Source organism: Nanorana parkeri, unplaced genomic scaffold (assembly GCF_000935625.1).
Source record: "Nanorana parkeri isolate BGI_ZX_2015 unplaced genomic scaffold, ASM93562v1 scaffold519, whole genome shotgun sequence".
In the NCBI taxonomy this organism is placed as follows: Eukaryota; Metazoa; Chordata; class Amphibia; order Anura; family Dicroglossidae; genus Nanorana; species Nanorana parkeri.
In genome coordinates, this window is record NW_017306787.1 from 386,005 (window position 1) to 398,399 (window position 12,395).

The window sequence follows — 12,395 nt, forward strand, 5'->3', positions numbered from 1 at the left end:
TATTTTTGAAAATAGCAGTCATCAGCGGCTTGTGAGCCGCTGATGACAGCTATTCATTTAAAGGGGATAGTCAGCTTATAGTAGAACTGTAAATGCCAGGTCCGTATGGCATACTGACCTGGCCAGCTGGAAGCACTTTTGTAGGTCCGTATGCCATACGTCCTTGGCAGCGAAAGGGTTAAAGCTAAACTCCAGCTATAAAAATATATATATACTTACATTGGACAGCTTGGGGCAGAGTTAGTATATCAAGTATTTTCGCAGTGAATAGCAGGCATTCTCTAATTGGAGAACACTTAAGGTGGCGATACACGGTGCAAATTTTTATCAAGAACCAGCTGTCGGCACCCTTTCGGCTGGCATCCCTCGATCAGCTGATCGAAGGAGCCAGTTGGAAAATCATTCAACGAAACAGAGCAGGGAGCTGCTGGCTTTGTTGGGGTATGCTGACAGCCGGTGGCTGCTGTCAGAATACAATGAAGACAGCGGGGGATTCCTCGATCAACACTTTTAAACATTGATGGAGGAATCTGTAATATGTTTTTCGTTCAGCCCCCAGGTTGAACAAAGTAAATATTACAGTGCATCGCCAGCTTAAGTAAAAATTCATAAAAATACTAAGCATTTGCTGATTGGCTACTGTTCCGAGCGCGTGACCTGCAGTGCGTAGCAGAGGTCACTCAGTGGCTGTTCCAGCACCATAAAAAGCACTATAGTAGCTTACAGGGTCCCCATGGCCCTATCAGTGATAATATGTGTATACTCCCACTGTGCCAAGCCGGACCTTGTGTATATATACACACATTATAGCTGGAGTTCAGTTTTAAGACATTCAAATAGACATTGAACTTGTGTGACACCAGACAGACAGAGCCATTACAGCGAATCTAACAATACTTTTAAAATACTGTTATATGAAAAATGTTTTCTGCATTTTTTTCTAACAATTCCCCTAATTATTACTGCAAATGTTAATTTAGTTATAGCCTTTGAAATGTAACATCTCACACTCACTTGGGTGATGCTTCTTAATCCACTCCACACAGTCCTGGGCCACCTTTTTGGGTTTTTTCGGCAACACTTCGTACTTCAGGTTGTCCCTGTTAAAACTCATTGAAAATCTGTAATAAAATAACCTCAGTTATTACAGTTATCAGCTTCAGCAGATCCATATATAAAAATAGTGTACAAGGACAGAAAAATGTACGCTATAAAACAACACAAAATCAGAATTTCTAAATTTATTTTTTTGGTTTTTAACATGGCGCTGTCTGCCTGTCCTCTAGTCTATTTAACTATATTATTTACCATCGGATTCTACTAATTAGAATTCTTTGTTCACTTGTAGCAGACTTACATCTGGGGTTTTGTCATTTTCAGTTGATTTAGAATGTCCTTCTGGACACGGGGATTCGCAGTTGCTGTGAGCGCCATCATTAGTGCAGAAGGGTACTTCTGACGCAACATGTTTAGTCGCTTGTAGTCAGGGCGGAAATCATGACCCCACTGAAAGACAGGAAAAAAAAAAGGACTATCAATATAGAAACCTATAAAAAAAGTAAAGTTCTGATGTCAACAACACAGGAATAGATAAATTACCTGACTGACACAGTGAGCCTCATCAATGACAAACCGTGCCAACAATTTGCGCTCATAAAGGTTTTCCATAGCGGTGATAAGCCTATTACTTGCACAGACCTGTAAGACAATTAAAAATATCACATTATCTAAACTTGTACATAACAAGGGTAAAACTTAAACAGCTGACCTAAACAAATGTTTACTTCCTAGTGTGTATGATGAAGACCACATTGTACAAATGAAGTGGGGAGTAAGGGACAAGGATACTGCAATTCTCTCATTCCAATGATAATCGAAAGCTGAAAACAGGTTTCCAAACCATTTGTGAGGGTTAGTAATGGCTTACCACAAATTAAGTCTACATTCCTCAGAATTATTAGCCAATAACTATAGCCAATTATAGAAAACCATGAGTGAAGCCAAGCTACAACAAAACTGACTTGACATCTCATGCAGGGAACCTTCTGCACAAGAACAAGAAACCCCTATAAGTAAGGTCACAGCCTCATTACACATTTCACAGGCAGTAAAGATCAAAAACGCGCAAGGGGACAAACTATTACCAGAGCATAGTATGCTAGGCTGTCTGTGAAAACCGACAGAGTGTACACAAAGTATTAATACAAGTTCAAGCCACTCATCGGCAGTTGCCCTGGGCTGTCATTCATGAACATTGACTTGAACTGCTACAAAAGCATCGCTACTCACCTGATCTGGCCCCCTTGGACTACCATCTGCTCCCTAATCTAATAGAATTTGCTAGTATTCATTTTGAAAAATAAAAGATTTCTGATGCCGAATTGCAGTACTGCAGAAAAATGTATGGGGACCTCTAAGGGAACCAGTTAAACAGCTTAAATACATTTTTGAAAAGCATCCCTTTATTGTAAAACCAAGAACCCATGGGACAAGCCATATGCTTTGGCTGTGTCAGACTTTTGGCACACCCAGGTGTTGAAAGGTCCCTCAGGTATGATAAATATTGGCCTTTCAATTGCTTAACCTTATGCTGATAACATTGTGTTATTACCAAAAGTCCAGACCTCTATGACTGGCCATACGCTATACAAATGGATTGTACAATCTCCTTTAGATCTACCATCAACTATTTAATGCAAGAGCTTGCCTGATTCCATATTCATTGAATGGATTGTTTAGGTTTGTCCTAATATTACATAGTTTTGGAAAATCAAAGAAGATTGTATATTTATATTGTATAGTGCATCGCCAGCTTACAGCAGAAGTAAAAAAAACAAACCAAAAAAAAAAACTGCTGGGATTTAAGGATTTTTGGCAGAATAGATATGCAATCTCTTCAGCCAAAAAAAAAAATCCTCCCTCTCTAACCATACAGCATACATGATCAGCTCTAAGATGCCATGAATCCGTCAGGTGTTGTAGAGGATGCAACACCTGTGCCCATTGCCCCCTTAATGACCGAGGAGAACTTCCAAGAACCCGGAAGTCTCAGTGGCAGAGATGGCAACGGCGGGAGAGACTTCGCCGAGGGCCGAGGATCCATCCAACAGCGCTAAAGAAGGGCACACTTTTAAAGACAATTGTGTCGTTATGTGCAAGTATGCTATGCATCTGTGCATACTTACACGTTACAGCAAAAAAAAATTTATCAAAAGCGGTTTACTTCCGCCTTAAAGTGACACTGAACTTAGGAGTTAAATCCTAAAAATGCATTCAGGTGCCTTAACTATTAACAAAAATGTATCTTATTTGTGTATCACTCGGCTGTAGATCCTCAAATCATCTCTGAATTGGTGCTAACACTGTCCTTTCTTCTGGAGGGTGGCTACTTTTGTTCCCCATGGTCCCTGTGTGTGATATAAAGTAGTCACCATTTCAAGCTCACTCCACTGGACTACAATCTCATGTTTAGTTTACTAGTTTGTATTGAGATTGTAGTTCATCATGGGAGTGAGTTTGGAGAGGTTAATAGTTAGGTACTTGAGTGCATTTTTAAGTTTAGTGTCACCTTAACTCATCACTCTCACCGAAAATAATCAGGCTCAGTTAAATTTATTGAAACTAAATAACAGGGCAAATGAATTCAGGATAAAACACTTGCATTAAAAAGATGTATCTGACCAATTGTTGGTTATGCTATAATGACTTACTGAAGACTGTCAAAGTCTGTTCAATTATTTTAAGTTATCGTTCACTGTTGCATTATTTGTTTTTTATATATACACACACATACTGGATATGTAGGGATGCACAGATACCAGTTCAAATACCAGTGCCGATACTTGGCATCTTCATGAGAACTACCAGGGTTGCAGCGGGGACCTGGCTCTGGCGCTCAACCACTGTCCTGAAATCATTAGTCTGTATTGTTTTAGAAAAACTGTCACATGACAATAAACAAAAATGTATCAGTATTTGTATCTGTGAGTACTTGGACAAGTATCAGTATTTGTATTTACAAAAATGGTATTGGTGCATCCGTTTATAAAAACAAAATCATACATTAAAAACAGAGATGTACAAATCCCAGGAGCTCCGTGTGCTCCTTACAAATGACAGCTGCCTCCTAACTTTTGAATTTTTCTCTAGTCTTGTCTTGGAGCGGGAAAAGTATCTGTTCATGTACTGAGTACGGTACTTGGTATCGGTGCACCACTATGGATATGTATACATTTGTGAATTTTGTACATCTGGCTTAAAATCAATAAACAATTTTAAAAAATAGCAGGACAAACATAGAACTTTTACAAGCATAACTGTAAAGTTATCATTATTTGTTTGGATTCTGGCTACAAACTTTTTTTTTTTTTTTTATTCCCCAAGAATGAGAATGTGTTTGCATTTTTCTGTGGTCACGTTGGCTTTTACTTTATTGTATGCGAAAACCTACCTTTTCTGGAGTAACATAGAGAAGTTTTATAATTGGATCTTTTTTGGAAAGCTGCAGGTAAATGCTGGAGGCTTCTGCGTCTGTCTTATCACCAGTAAGATAAGTGGCAGGAATCTAAGAAAAAAGGTAAAGTAAAACTGGAAATCTACACAATACCAAGCATGTGACAATACTTCATGAGAAAAAAAAAGATAAAAAACACACAGAAAAATAATCTTACATCCAGAGATGTCAGCTTCTGCACTTGATCCACTATCAAGGAACGAAGAGGAGAGATCACAATAGTAACTCCAGGGGAGAGACAGGCTGGAAGCTGGTAACACAAACTCTTTCCACCACCTAGAGAGGATACATTATGTTTGTTAGGCTGAACTGGATGTCTCCAAACTGTTACCATAATTTCCTATGTATCGGTTACGTCTACAGATGCTTGCCTTTACAACTGGAGTCTCCACTAGATATAAGGCGGCAAATGGTGACTCATCCCAACCCACCAAAGACAACCTAAACTAAAAATATTAATAAATCTAAGGTAATTCACCCAACATATTTTATGTGGCTACTCGCAGACAAGTATAGATTCGTTATCTGACTAAAATGTTATAAGGTGCGGTGTGTGAGAGAAGTGGAATCTATATGTGGTGATGTTTTAGCCTGATAAACAGTAAAGCTTTGAGTATCCCACTCCCAAAAGTGTAAAAACAGGAAATACCTTACCTGTTGGCATGAGAATGAAGCAATCCTCCTCACACAGGGTGGCATTGATGGCTTCTAGCTGGTTGGTACGGAAACGATGCAGCCCAAACTTTTTGTGGAAAATCTTCATCATCTCTTTAGAGTGAGGAAAGTTGAAGCCCCGAAATTTTTCATGAGCGGAGTTGTCTATTGGTGGCTTTAACAGTGAATCTACAAAAGACAGTGGAATAAAATCAAAAGGGATAACCCAAGGATCAAAATATACAGTTCTTAAAATCTTTGTAATAAAATAAGCACTACGACTCATGTATTTACACAGATGTCATGGAAGAGGGAGAAAGAGAAAGAAATAAACTGCTCCACTGGGGAAGAATTTTAGACAATGGTCACTGGGGCAAAATGTGAGATCGAATCTCCCAAAGAAAAAAAAGGCACCAATAAAAACCTTCTAGTCCTAATCTACCCAAAACTAGAAAACAAATTGCCCAGACTTACACTTTGACCTTAAAGGGGTTCTAAAGCCTCCCGGTTTTTTGCTGACAAGCAGTAGATATAGGCAAAAAGTTTTTTTTTTTTAAACGCTTAAACAGCGGTTTAGACTGACCTCATTATCGCTGCGCGCTCCCGCGGCGAGAGTCCGGAACTGTTCGTGCGGCCGCAAAGGATCTTGGGGCAGGCGCATGCTCAGTTCGGATTCTCGGCCGGGAGACCAGCAGAGACGCAAGGTAAGTCTATGGACGCGTGCACCCGCCTGCAGACACCGCTGGATCGGAAGTGCCTGAAAGCAGAGAGGTGTCAGCGCTGGATCGGAGAGCCGCCGCACCGCTGGAGGGACAGATGAAAACATGGGGAAAGAAGAAGAAGATCGGATTAAGAGACATCATTTGGTAAGTGCTGACATTAACATGGGGGGAGGGGGAGAAAAATGTATCCTTTAATGTCACTTTAAATCATATGAAGCAAAAAAACATTCTTTTTAGTTTTAGGGAGGGTTAAAAAAACCTCAAAATACAGAAGATGACAATAAAAAAAAAAAAAGGAATAATGAGATGAGGCAGACTGTATACAAACAGAGGAAATATTTTACTGTTCTTACTTTCACAGAACATTTTGTTTATGTATGCCCAGTGTGAAGTTTGTAAAAAAAAAAAAAAGCTATTAAAAATGTAATGAAACATTTAAACCACTACTAGACATCCAGGCAGAGGGGACGTGTACTCTATTCTATGTGCTGGCTGCAATGGTCTGTCCACAATTGCATAATATTCAACTGCAGGGGGTCCCTTGCTGCTCAAACATTGCTATTCAAAGTTTCATTACCAGCTCATGCATTTTCCACATATGCGTTTAATCAAGTAGGATGGGGATGGAATGGAAACTTTTTACTGGTTGTGCGGTATGTATTTTCAGGGCAGGTTTACACCATTTTCTGGACCAGATCTAGTCCGGAAAATGGTGTGAACCTGCCCGCAGTTCCAGTGCATTCCAGACCAGACAAAATGAGACATGCAGTATTTTTCTGGTCGGGAACGGACTGCCCAGGTGTGAACAGAGGCCAGAAATAGCATAGGGATACATTAGGATGCATTTTGGGTCCGGAAACAATCTGGTCTGGTCTGGAGATGATCCGGTTTGGTGTGAATGGGCCCTCAAAGGGTTTTTTTTTGTTGCTGTGTAAGAAGCACAATATTCTTTATTGCTATTTAACAATTTGAAATACCCACCTGATAGGCCAGAGTTTTGACTGGTGTTAGGAGTTTTTACAGAGACTGCGCTGAAGTTACTCTTGGTAACTGGTGGTGCTTCCCGTATTGCAGGATATGCTGATGGAACAGCTTTGCCAGCAGATGGTGCTACTGGGCTATCAATGCACTGAATATCATCATCAAAGTCGTCAATGTCAAAATTGTCTATATCAAAGTCCAGGTCCTCATTGCCCAAGTCCTCTGGAGAAGGAGCAGATGGTCTAGCACAAGTACTAGTGGTGACTGGTTTCTGGTTGTGTGGTGTGTTAAATTTGCTCTCAAAGAACACAGAATCCTGGAGACTGGATGAGTCCTTTATTGGTGTATCAACTGATGCACAGGAAAATGATGCTTTTAATTCTGTCTGGCTCCCAAATTTGGTGCTACCATCCAGAGAACTGTCTTGGATCTTCTTATCAGAGGCACCGAATGACTTGAATTTAAACACATTCCCTAACAGTCGATGAGAGGTAGAGTCTGCAGCAGGCATATTTACAGAGTTTTGTATGTAATTTTTTGTTTTAGTAGAAGACATTGTAGGATATGGTGACAATTCAGGATCTTCCATAGCAAAAGACATTCTAGGATAAGATGACAATGCAGGGCTTTCCATAGCAGAAGTCTTGTGCCCTGAGAAATTTGACAAAAGATGCTTCCTGCCAAATAAAATATACAGTTTGAATTGGAACAAACAAAATGTGGTACCAATATGAAACATCAAAAACACAGCAGTCTTTAAAGGTCAATCTGCACAAAAAATGTATGATTGGTCGAGAGTTACACCACCCAACAGTTTCATATATTTCTCATCTCATGAACTCTACTGTTAAGGTTCCTGGGTCTGCACACTGTGGTCATTATGTGCCTTCAGTTGCAGATTACCTTATGTCCCTCTTCTTCTCAAGATCCTTCCCGCATGATAGCCGATGCAGCTCAGACACAGGAATCCTGTCCACTAGATCACAGATCTCCATCATCACAGACCAGAGCTGAGGGGACATGGTACTCTGAGCTGTAGAGCCCCAAACAAGTCACGATTTAGTATCTCTACACATGCATTGTGAAAAAGTATTTAATAAAGACTATGTATTTCCCTGCCTTGTGAAGAGAATGTGTGCTGATCTGGCTGATGTTCTGCAGATTTCTCCTTGTCGGTCTCAGTAGACTCGGTCTGTTTCCTAAATGAACTAAAAAAAAATACAAATTGAGCATAATTGTAAAAACAGAACAGAAACAACGCTGACCAGTGTCCACAGGATTATTCATGGGACCAACGCAAGGTTAAAACTAGCTAAATCACTATCAGTTTCTGTCCAGATAGGACTATAACTGCATCCAAAATGTATATGTCTTACTTACCAGATTCCTCTGAGCACTGGAGGAGAAGATAGGCTACTATCTGCAGGGGACGGGGGAATAAAATCAATATCACACTCATCATCTACATTTATTTCTTCCGGCTCACTCACTTCGTCACAGACCACCACATCGGTATCATTTGAGCTTTTATCTGAAAATACCATAAAGAATAAATGAGCAGATCTGAACCCAGTACAGAACATCTCACATGCATCTAACCTGGACATGGAGGCAGTACAGATGTATTCCTTAAAGTTGTTTAACCTATTTTAGAATCTATTTTCTGGTTCCTGGACTTAAACAGTGTTTGAGAATTGCATATGAATCAGTGGTGTGCCTGCAGGCTACAGATACCAACCGCTGTGCTTAAACCAACAGCTTTTTTGCAGCCATTTCCTGTCTACATGTAGTCGCTCCAGCAATGGCTGAAAGACATTTCTCAGGGTCAGTTTCCTAATGGCAACAACAGCGGAACATGACTGTGTAATGTGTGTTAAAATGGCAACCTGCAGTTTCCATTGGGAAACCCATGCGACAGGGTGACAACTTAAGCTTGCCATAAATCAGTAGATCTCCAAATGAACGTTGGTACAAAAAAATTGGAGTTACGTACCTGGTAACTCTGTTTCTAGGAAATTTCTTTACCACCAAATACTGTCATCAGACACTTGTCAAATGCCAATTGAAATTTTGTTTGATTTTAGCGTTAGATTTTGGAATGAATGGCGTTTCCTTAACGACAACCACATTCACTGTTAGAATTCCATTCAAGAAAAAATGTCCATCTTGCTCCTTCATCTTTCTTGGTCATTGCACTCTAATCGATCGTGAATTTGACCCCATCAACTAATAGAAAGTCAAACAAATGTTCTTTGGAAAATCTAAGCAGTGTATGGCCAGCTTTAGGAGCACAATTAGGAGAATGGAATGGAGCATTGTGCCCCTATAACAGGAAATGCCTGAGGCTCTGTTCACACCTGCATGTTTTTCCGCACGTATTTGTACGTGCTAACACAAAAACCCCACAGTTGTGTAGCACAAAAAGGTGCATTGCACAAAAAAGTACAAGTGCGACATTCTGGGTCACTTCCGTGTCCTGGCTATAGTAGCCGCAAATGTGCAGAAACCATGCGTATGTTAAAATGTGCTGACATCACAACACAATGGAGGTGAATTTATTAAAACTAGAGAAGACAAAATCTGGAGCAGCTATGCATGGCAACCAATCAGCTTCTCTGTCTCATTTTCAAATCTTACCTGAGCAAACTGAAGAAAGATGCTCATTGATTGCCATGGGCAACTGCTCCAGATTCTGTCTGCTCCAGTTTTTATAAATTCCCCCAATGTGTGAATGTAGTCTAATACCCTCATCGCAGGATCAATGAGTAATATTTTCTTAAAAGCTGAACATTTACAAATGTGAAAATAACGTTTGAAATGACATTAACATGGTAAAGTTTAAATGAGTTCTCAGTGATTGGGTTTACACATACTTTAAAGTGTATCTAAAGCCAATTGTTTTCATTTTGGAAGTAAGGAAGGATTAAAACCTATTATTATATTTCCATTGGTATTTGTGTCCTTTCTGGGAGGGTTCACCCTCTATTTGTCCTGGTTACCACTGTCACCTACAGAGAGACAAAGAACATGTACCATTTTGGGTCATCACCAGAACCGCAAGTTATTAAAAGTTATTTCATACCCTTAGTATGAAAAGGTTTTGTGCTTTTTTTTGGAGCAACATAAAAGGGGCTTTCATTTGTAAATAACTATGGATGCACCGATACCGTTTTTTCGGTATGGAGTACCGATATTTATATTTTCGTACTCGCTGATACCGAGTACCGATACTGGTACTTCCGGTAGCATAGTCGGCTTCCCGGGCAATCAGGGAGCATGTCATTACCCACCGCCCGGCTTCTTGAGTGCCCAGGAAGCTGACTCTATTCTGTTTAGCCGGGAAGCCGGCTTCCCAGCCAATCGACATCAAGGCTGGCCAAACAGATCTGACAATATGGTGACACGACCCCCACCCTGCAGACACCTCCTTCCCCTCACATAGATCCTTAGCAGCAGTCATTAGCGTAGCAGTCCCTCGGCCAGCTGGGCAGACACTGCTCTTCAGGATCTGCCCACGTGATCAGCCCTCAGCCTGCTACTGCGCAAACTGCCCGGCGCTCTCATTCAGAAATTCTGTGCATGCGCAGTAGCAGGCTGAGGGCCAATCACGTGGGCGCTGTGCACACAGGAGACGTGGGCAGATCCGGGAGAGCGGTGTCTGCCCAGCTGGCCGAAGGACTGGTACGGTAATGACTGCTGCTAAGGATCTATGTGAGGGGAATGATTTGTCTGCAGGGTGGGGGTTGTGTCGCCATATTATCAGATTTGTTTGCCCGGCTCCACACTGACTTCCTGGCCAATCAGCATCAAGCCAGCTTCCCGGCTCCATGTTCCCTCGCCGCACTGCCGGTCAGAGGAAATCTTCTGACCGGAAGTTCCAGTATCGGGAAAGGTATCAGAGCATATGGGCGAGTACGAGTACTCGCCCAAATACTAGTATCGGTATATCCCTATAAATAACTATACCAAGCTTTTTTAATTTCACAACAAAGGAGGCCATTTAAGTTAAAAAAAATAGTACTTTGGAAGGCCTCATGCACACAGGGCTTTTATCAGTGTCTAGGGATTCCTGTAGCAAGAATCTCAGACTGACAGCGGCTGCATCTGTCCATACGCAATCATATATGGAACGATTACCTGTGGATGCTTGTCCTTGTCTGCGTCCAGGGACAAGAATTTTTTTTACAATCAGCAGGTAATCAATCATTCTATGTACAACTACATGCAGACAGCTACGAACAGATGGGGCCGCTGTTAGCCTGTCATTGGGTACAGGGGCTGCATCTGTACAGACCCACTTGGGATTCCTGCCACAAAATCTGAAGGTTCTTGCCCTAGGAATCCCTAGACGCAAATAAAAGCCCGTGTGCATAAAGCCTTAACACGATTAGTCTTAGAATTAACAATTACTCCTGGAAAAGGTTACTTTTATCTTTTTTTTCCTTTACTTATATTTGTCTTTTAAATAGGTAGAAAATGCAACAATATATGCATCGCTTCTGTGTTATAAGTATTAAAGTGTTCCTTTATTAAAAGGAGAACTATGAGGTGAGTGCTTTTCACTCACCTCATAGTTCTAGCCGACCTGTAACAATGAGACTGTCATACGTCAGCTCAGTAGATCGGGAAGTGAGGGAACACATACCGGCGTCCGCTCACTTCTCGATCCTGTCACAGCTCTCTGCCGTGACAGGATTCCGCCCTCCGATCCTCCAGCATTGACTGGCGGAACGGACGGGGGCGGGTACAGCTGGCTCTGCCTCTAGATAGGCAGAGCCAGCTGTCACTCACGCAGCTGGACGGATCCAGACATAATTGTTGAGATCCGCTTCAGATGCGGCATCTCAGTATACAGCTACAGCTCGCGGTATACTGAGCTTAGGGTGACGGGAGGACGCTAGTTTGTGTCCTCCCGTTACCCTAAGGAGAACTATGGGGAAAAGCCCTAACCCCATAGTTCTCCTTTAATAGGATAATAGCTAAAAATGGCTCTGGAACATAACCACATAAAAAAGACCTATGGAATTATTTATAAAACATCTGCAAAGCGAATGTCTCTATAAACAGGATTTGCAGAGAATAACGGCCACTAGATGGAGCCAAGAAGCATTTCCTATACTCCTCAGCTCCATCTAGTAGTCATAATGCACTGTGAGACTCGTTCGCAGAGATGTTTGCTGTGCAAATGGTTTATTAATAGACCTCCTAGCATAATAGAATTTTGCTTATTTTGTTACCCGTGTGCACTCCAAGTCATTTCTAAAGTATACCACTTATAAGCATTTAAGCAGACCATCTCTGTTCAGGCATCATCCAGGGTTACAATCTGCTCCTGGACTAAGAAGACTAATGGACTAAGAAAAAAAAAAAAAGAAGAAAATCCTGGTGCCTGCACAGTACCCTTTGTTTTGGGCTATATGTACACATTTCACACACATCAGCCCTCCGCTGCTGCCTCTCACCAATTCTACCAGACTGCACCAATCATTCTATATTGCAACATGTCAGGAATGTAATCATGCAGA

General features: G+C 41.3%; 1 protein-coding gene across 1 annotated transcript in view; it reads right to left on the bottom strand.

The window, feature by feature from the left end:
* Nucleotides 1-12,395, bottom strand: part of BLM (Bloom syndrome RecQ like helicase) — a 28,228-nt gene that overhangs the window by 9,355 nt on the left and 6,478 nt on the right. The window contains exons 4-12 of the mRNA XM_018561360.1: nucleotides 8,251-8,401; nucleotides 7,774-7,914; nucleotides 6,871-7,547; nucleotides 5,168-5,356; nucleotides 4,671-4,789; nucleotides 4,451-4,564; nucleotides 1,600-1,698; nucleotides 1,358-1,506; nucleotides 1,015-1,121 (exon numbers count right to left, since the gene is read on the bottom strand). Of these exons, the coding sequence (XP_018416862.1) occupies nucleotides 1,015-1,121; nucleotides 1,358-1,506; nucleotides 1,600-1,698; nucleotides 4,451-4,564; nucleotides 4,671-4,789; nucleotides 5,168-5,356; nucleotides 6,871-7,547; nucleotides 7,774-7,914; nucleotides 8,251-8,401 (1,746 nt within the window). The remainder of the gene's footprint in view (nucleotides 1-1,014; nucleotides 1,122-1,357; nucleotides 1,507-1,599; nucleotides 1,699-4,450; nucleotides 4,565-4,670; nucleotides 4,790-5,167; nucleotides 5,357-6,870; nucleotides 7,548-7,773; nucleotides 7,915-8,250; nucleotides 8,402-12,395) is intronic.